The sequence below is a fragment of the Staurois parvus genome, unplaced genomic scaffold (assembly GCF_062004578.1).
Source record: "Staurois parvus isolate SC_StPar_1 unplaced genomic scaffold, SC_StPar_1.0 ptg000058l, whole genome shotgun sequence".
NCBI lineage: Eukaryota > Metazoa > Chordata > Amphibia > Anura > Ranidae > Staurois > Staurois parvus.
The window spans coordinates 11,382,066-11,400,955 of record NW_028317854.1 but is presented as its reverse complement, the minus strand read 5'-3'; the positions used below and the strand labels follow the sequence as shown (position 1 = coordinate 11,400,955).

The window sequence follows — 18,890 nt, the reverse complement described above, 5'->3', positions numbered from 1 at the left end:
GGCTTTGTTCTTGTTATAAGAAAATCTAATAAAAGTTACTTTATTACTATACACAGGCTCAAGGTTGGAGGAGAGACCACTATGTAACTTTTGTTCCTCTGTTGAGAGTACATTTCCCTGCATTTCTCATTCTTACACAGTATGTACTGCTCTGAGAGCAATGTATTAAGGAGGAGAGGAAGGATGCACTACAAAGGAGAGTGGGCAAAAACTATAAAAGGCATGTAACTGTGACAGCCAAGCTGCAAAAAAAGATGCTTGTGGTACTGAGCGTCATTCATGCAGCAGTAAAAGTTTGTGCCAGCCTATTAAGACTACGAATAGCTCAGGACTCTGTTCTGGGGAAAGGAATAGCTTTTAAGGCAGAGATGACATTGAAGAGAAGACAACATGTCCTTCGCATTCACAGGTATGAACAAAAGAATAAACTGGAGAATTTCTTCAAATTTTCCATAAAGTTTCTTCTGGGTTCCAGCATGCATTTTGCACCAATTTTGTCTCCAGGTCAGACAATTAGCTTGGTTATCCTTGTCCAATCATACGGACAGGTAAGGATCTCTAGTTGCTGTTCAAGGTCCACCTTCAGACTGTTCCTGTAAACCACATACTTAAACAGCTCATGTATTTTGCCCCAATCCACTATGGAAGCACACAGAATTACATCAAATTACCAAAACAAAACGTTTTATTCTAAATGAAATAAGGATATAATGCATTGGAAAAATTACAAAAATATTTTGCTGTTGGTAACCCTTGGTTATTTTCTTGCCTCTTGCACACAATTTCTACATCTTTTTACAGTGTGGACATTGCATTCCTTCCAATCATTACTGCTATAACACTGCAAAGTGTTGACGATATGCACCTTCAGCTCATCAAGTATCCTCTGTGAGAAAGAAAGAAAAAAAAAACAAAACTACTTAAATATTCTATTGTTAAGAGTTTGTATACGTAAAACTAAGAGTTAGCAAGCAAAACCCACTGCATACTTGGAATATGCTTCTATGATCAACATCACATTTAGCCCTTTCGCTGCCAGAGCCGTTTTAGCATTTTTTTGCACGTTAAAAAAAAATGATTTTAGATCTGAAGATCTCAAAACCCCCACACATTATACATCGGGTAAAATAAGCATTGAACACTTTACCATTTTTCTAGGTAAATATATTTCTGAAGGTGCTGTTGACATGCAATTTTCACATGTCGGTAATAATCCATACATACAAAGAAACCAAAACAAATAAGTTCAGAAATTAAGTTATGTGTAATAAAATAGAACAAGACAGGGAAAAAATGTTGAAACATGTAAACATAGATACAGCTTTGTTCTTCCTCCCTGCCCGACGAGCTGCGTGTGCCGGCGAAGATCCGTTCAACTGAACTGGCAGATCGGGTTCTGCTGTGACAGTTGACAGCAGAAACAATCTGCCATCCGTGCGCCCGCGCCCCCCGTGAGATGGAAGTGCAAAATCACGTGTATACGTGCTTTTGCACCGGAGAGCCACCCTGTAGCAGTAAAGCTACAACTGGCTGGGTGGTTAAAGTTTTCTGCACAACATTTAGACAAGCCTATTAAATATTGGGAGAATATAGTCTGGTCAGAGGAGACCAAAATTGAACTCTTTGGATACTATAATACACACCATTTTTGGAGGTCAAATGGCACTGCACATCACCAAAAAAACACCATACCAACAGCGAAGTTTGGAGGTGGCAACATCATGGTGTGGGGCTGTTTTTCAGCATATGGTACTAGCAAACTTCATATCATTGAAAGAAGGATGAATGGAAAAATCTCCCAAGACATTTTTTGTAAAAATCTGCTGCCATCTACCAGGGTGATGAAGATGAAAAGAGGGTGGACATTTCAGCAAGACAATGATCCCAAACATAAAGTCAAGGAAACTCTCAATTGGTTTCAAAGAAAATAAAGCTGCTTAAATGGCCAAGCCAATCACCTGATTAAATATCAATACAAAATATATGGAAAGAACTAAAGATCCGAGTTCATAGAAGAGGCCCACGGAACCTTCAAGATTTGAAGACTGTATGGAAGAACGGACCAAAATCACACCTGAGCAATGCATGCGACTAGTTTTTCCACACAGAAGACATTTTGAAGCTGAAGAAAGGATTTTGTAAGAAGTACTAAATAAATTTCAGTTAGCGCGTTCAATACGTTTTCCGTCATTCCATTTTGTTACACATAACTTAATTTCTGAACTTATTTGTTTTGGTTTATTTGTATGTATGGATTTGCATGGGTTGTTACAGACATGTGGTGAAAATTTCATGTCAATAGCACCTTTAGAAATATATTTACTGAGAAAAATGGTGACGTGTTCAATACTTATTTTACCCGCTGTATATTTTCTGAAAGTAGACACCCTAGAGAATAAACTAGTGGTAGTTAAAATGTTTTTATTTCACACAATATTACTGTAAATGTCTAGGAAATGCAGAATTCAGAGAAAACACACTGAAGTGAATTTTAGGGCAAGGAAACGCAATAAATTACCCAATTTTTGATAAAGTATAAAGATGAAGTTGCGCAGAGTAAATAGATACCCAACATGCCAAACCTAAATTTGTGTGCGCCTCAAAAGCCCCTACTGGTCATCAGTTTAGTGTTCTGGAGGAGGTCTTGTGCTAGAATTATTGCTGTCACTCTGGCATGCATGGCGATATGCAACGTGTATTGCAATCAACGTTTTCATGTGTAGGAGACCCTGACACATTTGTTTACGTTCGTACGTGTGTATATGTGGAGGTGGAGGAACCTCAAAATTGTTTTTGAGGGGGGATGTTATGTACTTGGGTGTAACTATTTTTTTGCAGTAAAAAAAAATAATTTTTTTCTACTTGACCTTTTTATGTCTGTCCCCTATGTGATGCTCTAAAAGTAAGGATGCAACAATGCCCTTTTCTGATCAGCGAGTATGTGTATGGACGCAAATTGCACCGCAAAGAATGGTATGTGAATTGAACAGGAATGCGGTACAATTCCTGTCCAACTCGCATGCAGTTTTCCCACTGCTCCTGTGTGAAGCCAAGCTTGTCATAGCCTGAGTTCACACAGGAGCGGGGCAGGGCCAAACACATGATGCTATTATGCACCCTGGCAGAATCTGGTGATGTTCATCGTTTATTATATGCTTGTGATTGTCTTCTTATTGTAAGTACATTACCATATTAAAAGCCCTTGGTTTTAACATACTGCACTATGGTGGTCCCTGGTGCGTGTCTGAATATTTTGTGCTGTGGAACAGCAAGGCGCTTCATGATCTCTATGTGGGATCAGTGTTTCTACTAAGGAGTTCACCTTACATGTGGGTGGTGTGATTTCCTGGCACCCTCTATTCCTGCAGCACAGAATGCTCCCCTTCTTACACTTTGAAGTGCGTCTTCTTTTCCATCTTGATTTTGGACTGTTCAACAGGACATTTTTTCATCTGTTCAGACATTTTGCACATTTGGTTGCTTTATTAATCTTCAATTTTGTTTGCAGTATTGAAAATATCTTTTTATTTATGCTTGTTCACTCAATTTTTGCCCATATGTACTCATATACACTTTTTGAATGTTTTTTCTATTTTGAGAGTGGAGTACTGGGTTATATCACATACACCTTTTAAGTTTGCGTGTTTGTGACATATTTAGGCATCCAGCTTATTATTGTCTATACACACATTTGTCCATCTGTACAGATATACACTCTTCTAAGTTTATTTTTTCCAAAGTGTGGTATGGTGTTTTGGCACAACCTTATTTGTGATTTTATCTTTATATTTATTTAGGTTATTTCATATATTGAGCTCACATTAGCAATTTTCTCTATAATAATATGGTTTGATAGTTATATTTTATGCACAATTGCAATTTAGAAATTTTAAGATACAGCGCACCCATTTTATGACGTAGTTGTTTTACATCTAATATCTAGATTGTGTAGTGGATGCAGCAGTCTATATTTTCTGTTTTTGCTAGCACAAGGAAATCATTTGGTTTGTTTTTAAACTATTTTAACAATGGGTATGAAATGACAGAAAAGAGCAGACAGACTAAAAGAGGACATTTATCTTATGGTAACATAATGAACGTAGCTGAAAACTTACGGCAACTTCATCCTCATGAAGACTCTTGCCATAAAGAAACTGAGCAGAACACAAACAAATCCAATAAAAAGCAGCAAGAATCTGTTCAGCTTTGGAATATTTGGTGCATTGGAACGATCCAGAATAATGAATCCTAAACCTCCCATGGTAAAAAGGAAGCTCGATGCCAGTCCTTCCATGATGTACTGACCATTCACTCTGTGGAGACATCACATCAATACATTTATACACAATCCTCCTAAACCATTAAAGTGCAATATATTCTACCACTTGTACACAAACATACCTTACAGGAACCACTTGAAAAAAATGCTGCATAAATCACAGTGATGTAAAATTATAAAAATATGAGGCATCTCTAACAAGCATTAACAATTTTAATCTTATAAAGTGCAAAAATAGCTAGGGGTTGGCAAGCTGCTATGGGTAAACACACTTTACTTTCCAACATTTGGCATTATTGCAGCTCCGTGTTGTTAAAACAGGCCATAAAGATAACCTATTTATCCAAAGGATAAAGAAACAGCTTCCATTTGTCAAAGGCACTATTAAGTAGTCAATGCTATTCTGCACTGTACAGTTACCCCCTAAAAATACACGGTACATCGAGGTATAGAGGAATATGTGCCACTTGTGGCCCCATGATACAAAACTCTGTACCTCAGCAGCCAATCAACAGGCTCAAGCTCTGTTACATGCATAGACCTGTGTATGTTGTAACTTGAACAGAAATTGAAAACTTAAGAGAAATTCTGGCTAGTGTTGGGATACAAAAAGAGTTAGCACGTATTGCTTTAAGTGGATTTCACCCGCTTTTTCTGCTTTTAATATAATTGCTCCTTTTCAAATCACAATATCATATATTTTTTCTAATTAGCCAGGGTGAGAATAAAGTAGCCCCAGCTGCATGCAGCCTCCTGGGATACTCACTTTATGCATCCCAGGAGGTTTTTGGGCAATCTACTGCAGATATGCATGCACCGCATCATCAGGTGTCGGCTAAAATTAAAGCGACAGCCTGATCCTGATTAAATGTGGCGGATTAAAGCAGGACAATGCTGGAAGACAAGTATATATGTTTTGTTTTTTTTTTCAGAATGACCCAGCAAAAAGTAGCAGAAAAAAACAAAAAAAAACAAAAAAAAACAACAACACACACAGTGGGGGTGAAGTGAACCTATTACTTTGGCCATGTACTAATAACAGGTTAACTTTACGTTGTTGAAGTGGTTAGACAGAGCATGTCATTTTTGATCAATGTACCAAGCAACTGGATTCTGTGATGGACAGTAAAATGTGTTATAATGGGCACTATACCTATATGTTTGAATCTTCATAAACTATACCTGATGTTCAAAATTCATTCAGGTCATTCAGACCAGTTAGAGTTGGCCACTGTGGCAGATGGTCAAAATGCGACATCCACTCCAAATTTAGTTTGGGGACTCATATCAGCACAGCAAGCACCACACCATCAGTTGATGGAGACAATATTTACTTAGAGTTGACAGGATTGTCTAGCTAGTTACCAGTAGAAATTTGATAAACAGTGCCTACAATATTCTTTCCACTTTGTGTAGATGGAAGTACAAAGACATCCTGGAAACTAAAATCTTGTTTAGTTTGCATTATTTTCCATATTTACAATTAAGCACCCAATTTTTTGTTTCATTATACATACGAATGAAAAAATTCTCTCAAAGTTCAAATAATCAAAAAAAAAAAAAAAAAATGTCTTCATTACAACCAGAAATCACCCATGTGAGTGGCCACCACTGTGTAGGGCAAATTGGAGGCTTACCAAATCACCAGACCCCTATTACAGGAGGTCGGATTAGGCTCAATGTGAATAAGGCTCTGTCAGGCAGATGGATTATACTGAGACCCACCGCCCCGCTCCAACCATTCCGGGTTAAAGATCAGTATTGGCTCATAAAAGATAATAAAGAGGTGCCTCTCAGTGTATTATCTCCAGTAATTTTACTAGAACAAGACAAGATTGCACTTACAACAGCTCTAAAGTGACAGGCATCAATCGCTATGTTTGGGTGTTCCAAGATGGCGGACAACACAATGACGTCAGAACATAATCTTGTCTTGTTCTAAAAAATTACGGTGGGTCTCAGTATAATCCATCTGCCTGACGGAGCCTTATTCACATTGAGCCTAACCCGACCTCCTGTAATAAGGGGTCTGGTAAGCCTCCAATTTGCACTACACGGTGGTGGCCACTCACATGGGTGATTTCTGGTTGGTTATTTACACTTTGAGAGAATCTTTTCATTCACAGAGACTGTTTTGCAATTATCTTTCACATTTGAGAACTTTGAGCACTTCAGGGTCCCGTATGGACTGTCATTATCTATTTATTTAGTACATTTTATGGTGCTTTCTTTATATTGTTTGGTTTATGTTGTTCACCCTTAGCACAATACCTTTTATATATTTACACATTGTGTAGGAGGGGGATATCCCTTTTGGTGAGTTTTGCTGCTTTGTGGGGTTGTGGATGTGTGACATTTGTTCAGGTTTTACTTTTATTCTTAATTTTCATTATACGTATAACAACATTTTAAACACATGTGAGAAATGAATTTGGCAACTAAGTGAAAACTGCATATCTTGTATGCGTCCTTGCTTGGGCAGTCTGGAAAAAAAACTAAAACTTTTTTGGCACTAGAGGCTTTAGCAACAAAGGCATTTTTTTTGCCCCTGTATTGCGGAGGATTCACTTTCAGCCCCTCAAGAGAAGTCAGCTGCTCATTTATCCCAGTGCAAAGTCCCTATACTATCTCTAAAAGTGCCTTCTAGTGGAGGCCAGGAACAATGTCCTCTAAAGTAAAGAAGGCTGGAAAAAGATTGCAGGCCACTAAGTGTCTAATGTCATATCCTGTTTTTCTGCAGCTGTAATGGCAAGGACACTTAGGATGTGTACTGTAAGTGAAACACAGTGCCTTGAAAAAGTATTCATACCCCTTGAAATTTTCCGCATTTTGTCATGTTACAACCTAAAACGTAAATGTATTTTATTGGGATTTTTATGTGAAAGACCAACACAAAGTGGCACATAACTGAAGTGGAAGGAAAATGATATATGGTTTTCAAAATATTTTCCAAATAAATATCTGAAAAGTGTGGTGTGCATTTGTATTCAACCGCCTTTACTCTGATATCAATAACTAAAATCTAGTGGAACCAATTGCCTTCAGAAGTCACCTAATTAGTAAACAGAGTCCACCTGTGTGTAATGTAATCTCAGTATAAATACAGCTGTTCTGTGAAGCCCTCAGAGGTTTGTTAGAGAACATTAGTGAACAAACAGCATCATGAAGGCCAAGGAAAACACCAGGCAGGTCAGGGATGAAGTTGTGGAGAAGTTTAAAGCAAGGTTAAAGTTATAGAAAAAATATCCCAAGTTTTGAACATTTCACAGAGCACTGTTCAATCCATCATCCGAAAATGGAAAGAGTATGGCACAACTGCAAACCTGCCAAGACATGGTTGTCCACCTGAACTGACAGGCCGGGAAAGGACAGCATTAATCAGAGAAGCAGCCAAAAGGCACATGGTAACTCTGGAGGAGCTGCAGAGATCCACAGCTCAGGTGGGAGAATCTGTCCACAGGACAACTATTAGTTGTGCACTCCACAAATCTGGCCTTTATGGAAGAGTGGCAAGAAGAAAGCCATTGTTGAAAGTAAGCCATAAGAAGTCCTGTTTGCAGGTTGCGAGAAGCCATGTGGGGGACACAGCAAACATGTGGAAGAAGGTGCTCTGGTCAGATGAGACCAAAACTGAACTTTTTGGCCTACAAGCTATGTGTTGCGGAAAACTAACACTGCACATCACCCAGAACACACCATCCACACCATGAAACATGGTGGTGGCAGCATCATGTTGTGGGGATGCTTTTCTTCAGCAGGGACAGGGAAGCTGGTCAGAGTTGATGGGAAGATGGATGGAACCAAATACAGGGCAATCTTAGAAGAAAACCTGTTAGAGTCTGCAAAAGACTTGAGACTGGGGCAGAGGTTCACCTTCCAGCAGGACAACAACCCTAAACATACAGCCAGAGCTACAATGGAATGGTTTAGATCAAAGCATATTCATGTATTAGAATGGCCCAGTCAAAGTCCAGACTTAAATCCAATTGAGAATCTGTGGAAAGACTTGAAAATTGCTGGTCACAGACGCTCTCCATCCAACCTGCCCGAGCTTGAGCTATTTTGCAAAGAAGAATAGGCAAAAATGTCATTCTCCAGATGTGCAAAGCTGGTAGAGACATCCCCAAAAAAGACTTACAGCTGCAATTGCAGCAAAAGGTTGTTCTACAAACGATTGACTCAGGGGGGGCCGAAAACAAATGCAGGTCACACTTTTCACATATTTATTTGTAAAACATTTTGAAAAATCCCAATACGTGTAAATTAATTGGTTTACGTGAAAGTTATAGTATTTACAAGTGGCGGTATATATACTGGGATTTTTGTTTTTGCTAGTAATGGCGGCGATTGGTGACTTATAGCGGGACAGCAGTGGGCATTCTGACACTGGGGAGAACTGACATGGTGTCATTGATATCCCCAGTGGCACCAATACAGTGATCAGTGCTAATAAAAAGCACTGACACTGTATTAATGACACTGGGCAGGAAGGGGTTTACATGTGGGATGTGGGTATTGTTTACTTACGGTTCTCTCCCTCCGTTGGTAATGATTCTCGATTACCGGGTGCTGGCGAGTAATCACCGGCCAGGACCCTGTGATTGACAGCCGAGGCCGCGAATATCGGCTCGTGCACGCCTCCTACCCGGAACTGCAGTCACGTATATATACACGTGATTTTGCGCACCTGTGCCACCCTGTAGCAGTATTACTGCTATAGGGCAGACGGGAAGTGGTTAACTATGTCAATTGACTCTGAGGCATATGTTTTGCCATACGTTGGCCTGATCTACTACTACAGGTCACAAAAACCAAGGTCAATAGATATTTAGGTGGCAGAACCTGGAACACACTTCAGAATGGGAGGCATGAAGAGCAGTGCAGTACCCACTCTCTTCCTCCATGGATACCCGACATTATCCTTTAAAGTGGCTGCAAACCTCAGACATGAAATATGCATAAGCATATCCCTCAATGGTGTGCACTTGTCTCAATCCAGAGCACTAAGTGTCATTTCTGTCCACTTATGACGCCAAGAGAAAAATGATGACAGGTGAGGGCACAGTCTGTGATTGACAGCATCAGCTCTGTTCCTGTATGAAAGGGGTGTCCCTTCCCTCCAATCAGTTCTCAGAACTCCTATCTGATGTAACTTCAGCTCTCTGGTCCCTGCTTTTCAGAGCTGAGAGATCCTGTGTAAATTCTATACTTTGAATGAATGTAGAGGACAGATGGCTTTCCATAAATGGGTAGAACTTATGCAGAGGATTTGTTTCATCTGTGTATCACCTGAGGCCAGTCACTTCACTGGGTATATGTAAGGGTTAGTTACTGCCATTTTAAAAATGATAAGCAGAAACCAAGTTACATAAGTTTACACATCTTTCGTGCTCACCTGTAGGCCAGGAAAGCTACCGGTCTTTGGTGTCCATGTTCATCTGTCATGGATCCGACACTAGGTGGTTCCACAATCACATCATAAATAATCCCTAGAGGCACAGACATGAAAATAGTGAGGTCAATAAGACAAAATGCTGTACAAATAAATAAAAACATTTTCCTAACTGAACACAAAAACATCTTACACAATTAGTATGTGAAAAAAAAAAGAGATGGACAGAGATTTTACAATGGAAAAGAATAAAAAAAATCTTAAAATGCTTGGTCCCATTTGCTCTCATAGTGAAGAAAGCTCCTGACCCCCAAAGACAATGGGAAAAACTCCCTGGATCAACACTCCACAATGGTATATTTATATTAAAACTAATAGTTTGTGCTTTTACATACAGTCATGGCCGAAATTGTTGGCACCCTTGATATTTCTCCAGGAAATCATGTATTTCTCACGAAACGTATTGCATTAACACATGTTTTGCTATACACATGTTTATTCCCTTTGTGTGTATTGGGACAAAACAAAAAAAGGGAGGAAAGAAAGCAAATTCGACATAATGTCACACAAACCTCCAAAAATGGGCTGGACAAAAGTATTGGCACCCTTTCACAACTGCGGATAAATAAGAATGTTACAAGCATGTGATGCTCCTGTAAACTCACCTGGGGCAAGTAACAGGTGTGGGCAATATAGAAATCACACCTGAAAGCAGATAAAAAGGAGAGACGTTCACTTAACCTTTGCATTGTGTGTCTGTCTGTGCCACACTAAGCATGGACAACAGAAAGAGGAGACGAGAACTGTCTGAGGACCTGAGAACCAAAATTGTGGCAAAATATCAACAATCTCAAGGTTACAAGTCCATCTCCAGAGAACTAGATTTGCCTTTGTCCACAGTGCGCAACATTATCAAGAAGTTTGCAACCCATGGCACTGTACCTAATCTCCCTGGTCGTGGACGGATGAGGAAAATTGATGAAAGATTGCAACGCAGAATAGTCCGGATGGTGGATAAGCAGCCCCAAACATGTTCCAAAGACATTCAAGCTGTCCTGCAGGCTCAGGGAGCATCAGTGTCAGCGCGAACTATCCGTCGACATTTAAATGAAATGAAACGCTATGGCAGGAGACCCAGGAGGACCCCACTGCTGACACAGAGACATAAAAAAGCAAGACTACAGTTTGCCAAAATGTACTTGAGTAAGCCAAAAGCCTTCTGGGAAAACGTCTTGTGGACAGATGAGACCAAGATAGAGCTTTTCGGTAAAGCACATCATTCTACTGTTTACCGAAAACGGAATGAGGCCTACAAAGAACAAAACACAGTACCTACGGTAAAATATGGTGGAGGTTCAATGATGTTTTGGGGTTGTTTTGCTGCCTCTGGCACTGGGTGCCTTGACTGTGTGCAAGGCATCATGAAATCTGAGGATTACCAAAGGATTTTGGGTCGCACTGTAGGGCCCAGTGTCAGAAAGCTGGGTTTGCGTCCAAGATCCTGGGTCTTCCAGCAGGACAATGACCCCAAACATACGTCAAAAAGCACTCAGAAATGGATGGCAAAGAAGCGCTGGAGAGTTCTGAAGTGGCCAGCAATGAGCCCAGATCTAAATCCCATTGAACACCTGTGGAGAGATCTTAAAATTGCTGTTGGGAAAAGGTGTCCTTCCAATAAGAGAGACCTGGAGCTGTTTGCAAAGGAAGAGTGGTCCAAAATTCCGGGTGAGAGGTGTCAGAAGCTTATTGATGGTTATAGGAAGCGACTGATTTCAGTTATGTTTTCCAAAGGGTGTGCAACCAAATATTAAGTTAAGGGTGCCAATACTTTTGTCCAGCCCATTTTTGGGGTTTTGTGTGACATTATGTCATATTTGCTTTTCTGCCTCTGTTTTATATTTGTTCCAATACATACAAAGGGAATAAACATGTGTATAGCAAAACATGTGTTAATGCAATACCTTTTTTGTGTGAAATACTTGATTTTCAGGAAAAATATCAAGGGTGCCAACAATTTCGGCCATGACTGTATATAAGTGTACACTTTTCCAAACAAACTACTTAATATTTTAAATTCAATTTATGTGTAAAACTATTCCACAAGTTCACATCTCTTACTGTCAAAACCACTTTACATATCACAAAGGTTAAGGCTGAACTCCAGTCACACTAACACTTGGCAGAGCTGTGTGCTATGAGTACAGTGAAGCCTTTCAACAGAAAACATTTCAAATGTACTTTAAAATAACTAAAGGCAAAACTTTTTTAGGTTTTGGATAGAGTAGAAAGGAATTAGAACACCTGTCAGGTTTTGATTGTTGTCTGTGTACCCCTTTTTATCACCATGAAAGGAGAAGAAATCGCAAATTTGGGGAAGTCACCAGAATCTTCTGATAGGGATGCTGGTTCTTTTGACAACCAGGGATTCCCTCACTTTGGAGGGACTGCCTCTCACTTCCTGTTTTGGCTATTGGACAGGAAGTGAAGGGAAATCTCCCCAATGGAACACAGTTGGCAAAAAAAAAAAGGGGGGGGTTATAACCCTCCCTTACACTATCCAAAATGAAAAAATAGTTAAACAGTTTTGAATTTAGTTCTACTTTAAAAACTTTACTGTCTGCTTCAAAATATCAGTCAAGTGATCTGATCAGACCGCTTTTCTTGTACACTTCAGGGCTGCAGGCCATTTACCATCACAATGTAACAGGCAACATAAATAAATGTCTGTGCATTCCACACCTACCATCAAGGCAGAAAGGAGTGGCAACCTACAATCAATGTCATTCACAAACTTACACAGCAATACACAACTTGTAATGATGCTGCAACCATGGGTGCATCATCAAGGCCACCATAAGCTGCATTTTGTAAAGGTTTAAGCATACATAGGGCTTGAGATATTGGTGTTAATGAGGACTATAAGTAACAAAGCAACAGAAACACCCACCCAGTTGCTTTGAAAGAAAGTCTCTTGGTCATTTTGGATTTTCCCAATAGCTGTGAATCCCTACAGATAACTTGGTGCAGAGGATTTCTGTTGAGTTTATTGAATTGCCTGCAATTCAACAACTACCTATCGTGGGGGTGGGGGTGACCAAAAAACAATGCAGCTTCTGTGCTCTCCTGTCACCAAACCAGACATATAGCAACTGCTACACTTTCTGCCATCAGTGAAACAGAAAATAGAAAAAAAATGGTAGCAATCCTGGAGCGATCATTGTTGTCAACAATTTGTTACCCAGCACAATGAAAAAAAAGCTGGCTGCCATTTTTGACAGCTGTTTCCAAAAATGTTAGCAGTATACTAATCATGCTGATACTTTGGATTCGATGCTTTCTGAGCTATCAACCCAGAGCAATTACAGACTAAGAATTACAACACTTTTCTCACACTCATATGCTGCAAGGGTCCAGATCTGTATAATAGATACAGCCAGGCAATCAGCATTTCCAGAACAAGACCTGTGATGGCAGAATACATATTTCTCACCTGAGAGATGGGCTTGGTTAATTGACGCCCATTCAACCATCATCCAAAGTCTATGGCCTGGTTTGCATGACAAAATTTCCTTCCCTGAACCACTTCCTGTCCGGACACTTTTACCCCCTTCCTGTCCAGGGCAGTTTTCAGCTTTCACCGCAATCACACTTTGAATGACAATTGCGCGGTCATGCAATACTGTACCCATATGAATTTTTTACCATTGTTTTGAGACAGATAAAGCTTTATTTTGGTGGTATTTATTCACCGCTGGGATTTTTATCTTTTTTGCTATGTAAATGAAAACGTCCAAAAATTTTGAAAAAAAGTGTTTTTCTTACAAAATTTTGCAAATAAATAATCTTTCATCATAAATCTTGGCCGAAATGTATTCCGTTATCTTTATAGTAAAAAAAAAAAATAAGCCAAATTAGTTTATAACCAAAAATTATAATTTTTAAAAAATGTTTTACATTTTTATATTATTAATGTTTTTTTTTACATACTGTCACCCTAGCAGTACAGTGTCACCATGGTGACACTGTACTACTTGTGGGTGGTGATGATTTTTTTTTTTTTTTTTTAGCAGTGATTGCTTTTACACCCATATAGGATGTAAAAGCAATCATTTCTCTTTCTCTCTGTCTGCATTCTTGCAGCCATTGAGAACTACTGAGTGAGCTGTGATTGGTCACAGCTTGTCACATGGTACAAGGCTGTTGTGAATAGCCTTGTACCATGTGACCTCTGTGATCATTCACAGATTTCACACCTAGTAAGCAATGATGTCACAAATAACATCTTGCTTACTACTTTGCATGTGATCACTGATTGGCCAATCAGCGATCACATGATCGGGACCTCGTACAGAGGTCCCGTCCGACGATCGGTGTTTCACTGTGTCCGGAGGACACAGCGGGTATCGGATCGCGGTGCTGCGCGCTCCCAGGGAGCGCGCACAGCTAGAAATGGCGTGCCACCGTCCTGCCATTTATAAATAGCAGGTGGACAGCAAATGGTTAAGTCACGCATGTTGTTAAAAAAGCTAACACCTCTAACACAAATCAGTGGACATGATCAATGCACATATTTTACCTGTGCAATTATGTATGTCTGAAAAAAATGTTCGATAAACCAAAACATGTACATTCATTAGATTTAGAAAAAGTTGGTGAAGTACAATCACTACATAAGACTTAAGGAGAAAGTGAACTTGAGGCAGATATATTGCAAAAACAAACAATTCTTTAAAAAAGTTTGTGTATGTATATTTTTAAACACAAGCATTTGAATGTGACTTGGTGTCAGTTTCCTGCAATCTCCTGTACAGTGTAACCTGATTGGGAAAGGGAGAGAATAGGAGGCAATCAAATGTGCTGGATGCAAATGAGCTGAAGGAATATGTTGGTAAAAAGGCAGGGGGATGACTTCATCATTGCATTGCTTTGCCTTTTTTTTTTTTTTTATTACAGGTACGTATATAGCGCCATCAATTTACACCGCGCTTTACATATACTGTACTGTATAAAGGACAGTGCATACGATTGTGACCTGAAATAAAAAAATAACTGCTGCAAAAGTGAAGACTGAGATTGAGCTCCAGTCACTTTTACAGTTTTCTTAGTTCAGGTCATATCCTGCGCAATACCATTTTGTCTCTTTCGGTCAGTTGATCAGGTTGACCGCGCTTATGCTTATCAGACGTTTTCCAGGAAACTGTATAAGCTGTGATAACTGATACTGTACCTCACTGCAAATAAATTGCCAACAGCGTACCATTTTGTGTAGTGCAAGGTGATTTGATTGGCATTCAGAGTGCTTTAAAAAAAAAAAAAAAAAGTGTGTCCAATGCCACATTTTGAAACAAGTGTAAAAGAGCCCTTACATGGCTGGGACAAACCACTGAACATTGACAGGGGTTCTTAAAATGATCAGCTTTTATGTAAAATCTTCATCCCAATAGAAAAAATAAATTTACTGTAACTTTTAAAGTGTAAGTTGCAGTTTGTCTTCTATTTGTTACTGTATTCAAATCTGCCTATACGTTAAGCCCCCCCTATCCAGACTGACAATGCTGCTGTCTGCTGTGCCCCCCTGTGCTCCTTTATCCAGAGTTGCGTCTTACTAATACAGGATGTGTTACTGGCCAAATCACCAGGTGAAAACAGGAAAAAAAGAAAACTAATGCAGTCACCACATCTAATTGGTAAGCTGCAATATATTACATTTTTGGTTTTAATACTGCTTCAAGGTGCAGTCACCCTTTTAAAGCAAGAGCTGTGAACACAGCACATATTGCTGTGATTAACCAATCCTTGTCATTGTCACCCCCTATTGTTACTTTGCAGCACCTGGAAGACAAGAAGCAGATATATATACATTCACCAGCCACTTTATTAGTTTCACCTGGGCAATTGTTTGGTAACAAATTGCTAATCAGCCAATCATATGGCAGCAACTCAATGCATTTAGATGAGAACAAGGGATGTCTGATCTGCTGCACTGGGGGACTGGCAGGTAAATGCGTTTCAAGCTACGGGTAATGAATAAGCACAGTCTTCAGCGTGAAACACATTTACCTGCCAGTCCCCCACTGTATTACCACTGTCTGTATTGGTTTTATCTTTGTTCAATAAAGTGGGTTGTTTGACAGCCTTTGTTCTCATATATGCAGCACACGAGCTGGACTGTCACCTACGGGAGGAGTTGTGCTTGGAGATTGGGAGTCTCTCTACATTGAGCAGCGGTATACATATATGTGCCAATGCATTTAGACATCTAGATGTGGTGAAGACTACTTGCTAAAGTTCAAACTGAGTCTCAGAATAGGGAAGAAGGGATTTAAGTGATTTTGAACGTAGTATGGTTGTTGGTGCCAGACAGGCTGATCTGAGTATTCAAAAACTGCTGATCTACTGGGATTTTCAGACACAACCATCTCTAGGGAAATCAAGACTCATCAGACCAGTCAACGTTTTCCAATCTTTCCAATCTTCTATTGTCCAATTATGGTGAGCCTATGTGAAATGTAGCCTCCGTTTCCTGTTCTTAGCTGACGGGAGTGGCACCCAGTGTTTTATTCTGCTGCTGTAGCCCATCTGCTTCAATATTTGTCGTGTTGTGCATTCAGAGATGGTATGCATACCTTGGTTGTAACAAGTGGTTATTTGAGTTACTGTTGCCTATCACCTTGAACCAGTCTGCCCATTCATCTCTGACATCAATAATACATTTTCGTCCACACAACTGCCAATCACTGAATATTTTCTCTTTTTTGGACTATTCTCTGTAAACCCTAGAGATGGTTGTGTGTGAAAAATCCTAATAGATCAGCAGTTTTTGAAATACTTAGACCAGCCCGTCTGACACCAACAACCATGCCAAGTTCAAAGTCACTTAAATCCCCTTTCTTCCCCATTCTGATTCTTGGTTTGAACTTCACAAAGTCATCTTCACCATGTCTAGATGCCTAAATGCATTGAGTTGCTGCTATGTGATTGGCTGAATAGCAATTTGTGTTACCAAGCAACTGAACAGGTGTACCTAATACAGTGGCCGGTCAGTGTACATCAATCAAGGCTTGGCAATGACAGCAGGGAGCTAATGTGGTGTACTGAGCCCTGTAGAAAGCACAGCATTCACAGCTGCAGGATCCATGTTCAGCTGTCTTCCCTCCCTGCTCAGGTACATGATATAACCCCCACCCTCCAGATACCAGGTATGACTGTGGCAGTGGATGAGGCAGCCAACCCTGCAGCACTGTGTATACCTCACTGATATGTATGAATGGGGAGTGCAGAGGAAAGCAGCAGTGCTCACCTCCAGTGATGAGGAAGTAGGAGACCACCACCACGGCGTACACCGTCATAGCTGAGGGCATATGGAGCCAGGACGGCTTCTTCAGCTTCAGGTTGGGACATTCCAGCACTGTAAACGGGATTCGGTACAGAGTCTCCATCCTTCACCCCCTGCAAACAACACAGACACGTCATACACCGATCACAGAGAACACCCCCTCCCCCCTGTCACCACTAATACCTACCACTGAGTACCGGGATAGGAGGGGAGGGCAGCGCTGGCCTGACGTGGCGGAGCAGCCAGAGAGGGGCGGGACACACAGCGGAAGTGATCAGACGGGGTAGAGCGGGCGGAACACACAGCGGAAGTCGTCAGAGAAAGTAGACGAGGAAGAGCTGAGTGTTGGAAGAGGAGTGAGAAATGAGGAGAATGTCATCACTAAATTCCGGCTGTATAACTCCCATACATTCACGGTGCTGATAGTAACATGGGAGGCACGTCAAGCACACAAGTCTATGTTCACACCTAAGCGTTTTCCAGAAAAACACAGCACTCCATTTAACATGATTTTCTATGAGACAGATTCACATGTCTGCGTTTTCACCCAATGTGGTTTTTTTTGGAAAGGGTCAGCCTGGGTTCACATTGATGCAGTACAGAATTCGCACTGGTTTCTGTGTGATGGCCGTACCCTGTTCATACGAACCACTGCTGGTGTGTATTTTAACCGCTGCCCGCCATGCAAGGAAATGATGGGCGGGCAGCGGCTCTCGTTCTGGGAGGACGTCATATGACAAACTACGCATGCGCACCGATCTGTGGTGCGCTGTGTCCCTGGGACACAGTGGATCACTGATCACAGTAATGAGCCGATGACACAGGCTCTGTCATGTGATCAGCTGTGTCCAATCACAGGAAATGCTGATTATCCACAGTCCTCTCCTCATGCAGACAGCTCATGAGGAGAGCCAATAATCAGCATTCCTCAGAGGGGACATCTAAACTGATCTTCAGGGCAGCCCTGTCAGTGCCTACCAGTGCACATGAATGCCACATATCAGTGCCCATCAGAGCTGCCTTTCAGTGCCAGTCAGTGCTGCCAATCAGTGCCAAATATCAGTGCTGCCTTTCAATGCCCATCATCAATCATTGTAGCCTTATTAGCGCACATCAGGGAAACATAAAAACTACTTATTTACAAAATTTTATAACAAGCTACAAAAAAACGGGGGGGGGGGGGGGGGTTGTTCACAATTTTCAGCCTTTTTTTAGTTTGTTTAGCAAAAAAATTAAAAAACCCAGAGGTGATTAAATACTACCAAAAGAAAACTATCTAAAAAAAAAAAAGATAATTTTGTTTGGGTGCAGTGTTGCATGACCGCACAATTGTCATTCAAAGTGCAACAGCTTTGGAAGCTGAAAATTGGGCTGGGCAGGAAGGAGGTAAAAGTGCCCGGTAGGCAAGTGGTTAAGTTAACAACACCCCGAAATCAGTTTTCAAACTGCGTAGCAATGTGCAGAATCAGATCGCATCAAAAAGGGTCCTGCACTTTTTTGGTGCAGATGTGGTGCAATTTGAGCCATACAAAATGTATGGCTCAAATTGCACCGCACAGGATTCCTGTGCGAATCACGTGTGATGTGCAGCACCGCATCAGGGTGCACACGGGCTTAGGGACCTTTTTAAAAATGTTGCGTTTTTGTTTCTATAGACTTCAATGGACAAGCTGCAGAAAAGCATGTAGTGCGTTTTTGATGCGTTTTTCGTTTTATTCTGCCCAGCCAGAAATTGGAAAAAACCGCAAGCTGTGTCAAAAACGCATGTGCAGGGGGGCGTGTCCAAGATGGCGACCAGAGCAGCCGCATAATCCAGAGCTCCGTCGCCTCTTCTGCTAATCCGCTGCCATCCTGGCGACAGAGGATTAATCATAGTAATCGGA

The 18,890-nt window shown here is 40.7% G+C and overlaps 1 protein-coding gene across 1 annotated transcript; it reads right to left on the bottom strand.

Annotated features, from left to right (window-relative positions):
- Nucleotides 1–667: 667 nt before the first annotated feature.
- OSTC (oligosaccharyltransferase complex non-catalytic subunit) lies at nt 668–17,343 on the bottom strand. The gene is made up of 5 exons (XM_089668495.1): nt 17,195–17,343; nt 16,972–17,120; nt 9,675–9,768; nt 4,116–4,313; nt 668–886 (listed from the first exon to the last, which is right to left on the bottom strand). The coding sequence occupies exons 2-5, from the start codon at nt 17,108–17,110 to the stop codon at nt 868–870; spliced, it is 450 nt and encodes a 149-aa protein (XP_089524621.1). The 5' UTR covers nt 17,111–17,120; nt 17,195–17,343; the 3' UTR covers nt 668–867.
- Between the last annotated feature and the right edge of the window lie 1,547 nt (nt 17,344–18,890).

Excerpts from the sequence above, each read along its gene's own strand:
- OSTC (XM_089668495.1), bottom strand. The coding sequence starts at position 17,110 with ATGGAGACTCTGTACCGAATCCCGTTTACAGTGCTGGAATGTCCCAAC. Across the intron at positions 9,769-16,971 it reads CTACTTCCTCATCACTGGAG|GGATTATTTATGATGTGATT; the intron begins GTGAGCACTGCT and ends CTGTGCCTCTAG. Across the intron at positions 4,314-9,674 it reads GTAGCTTTCCTGGCCTACAG|AGTGAATGGTCAGTACATCA; the intron begins GTGAGCACGAAA and ends ATGTCTCCACAG.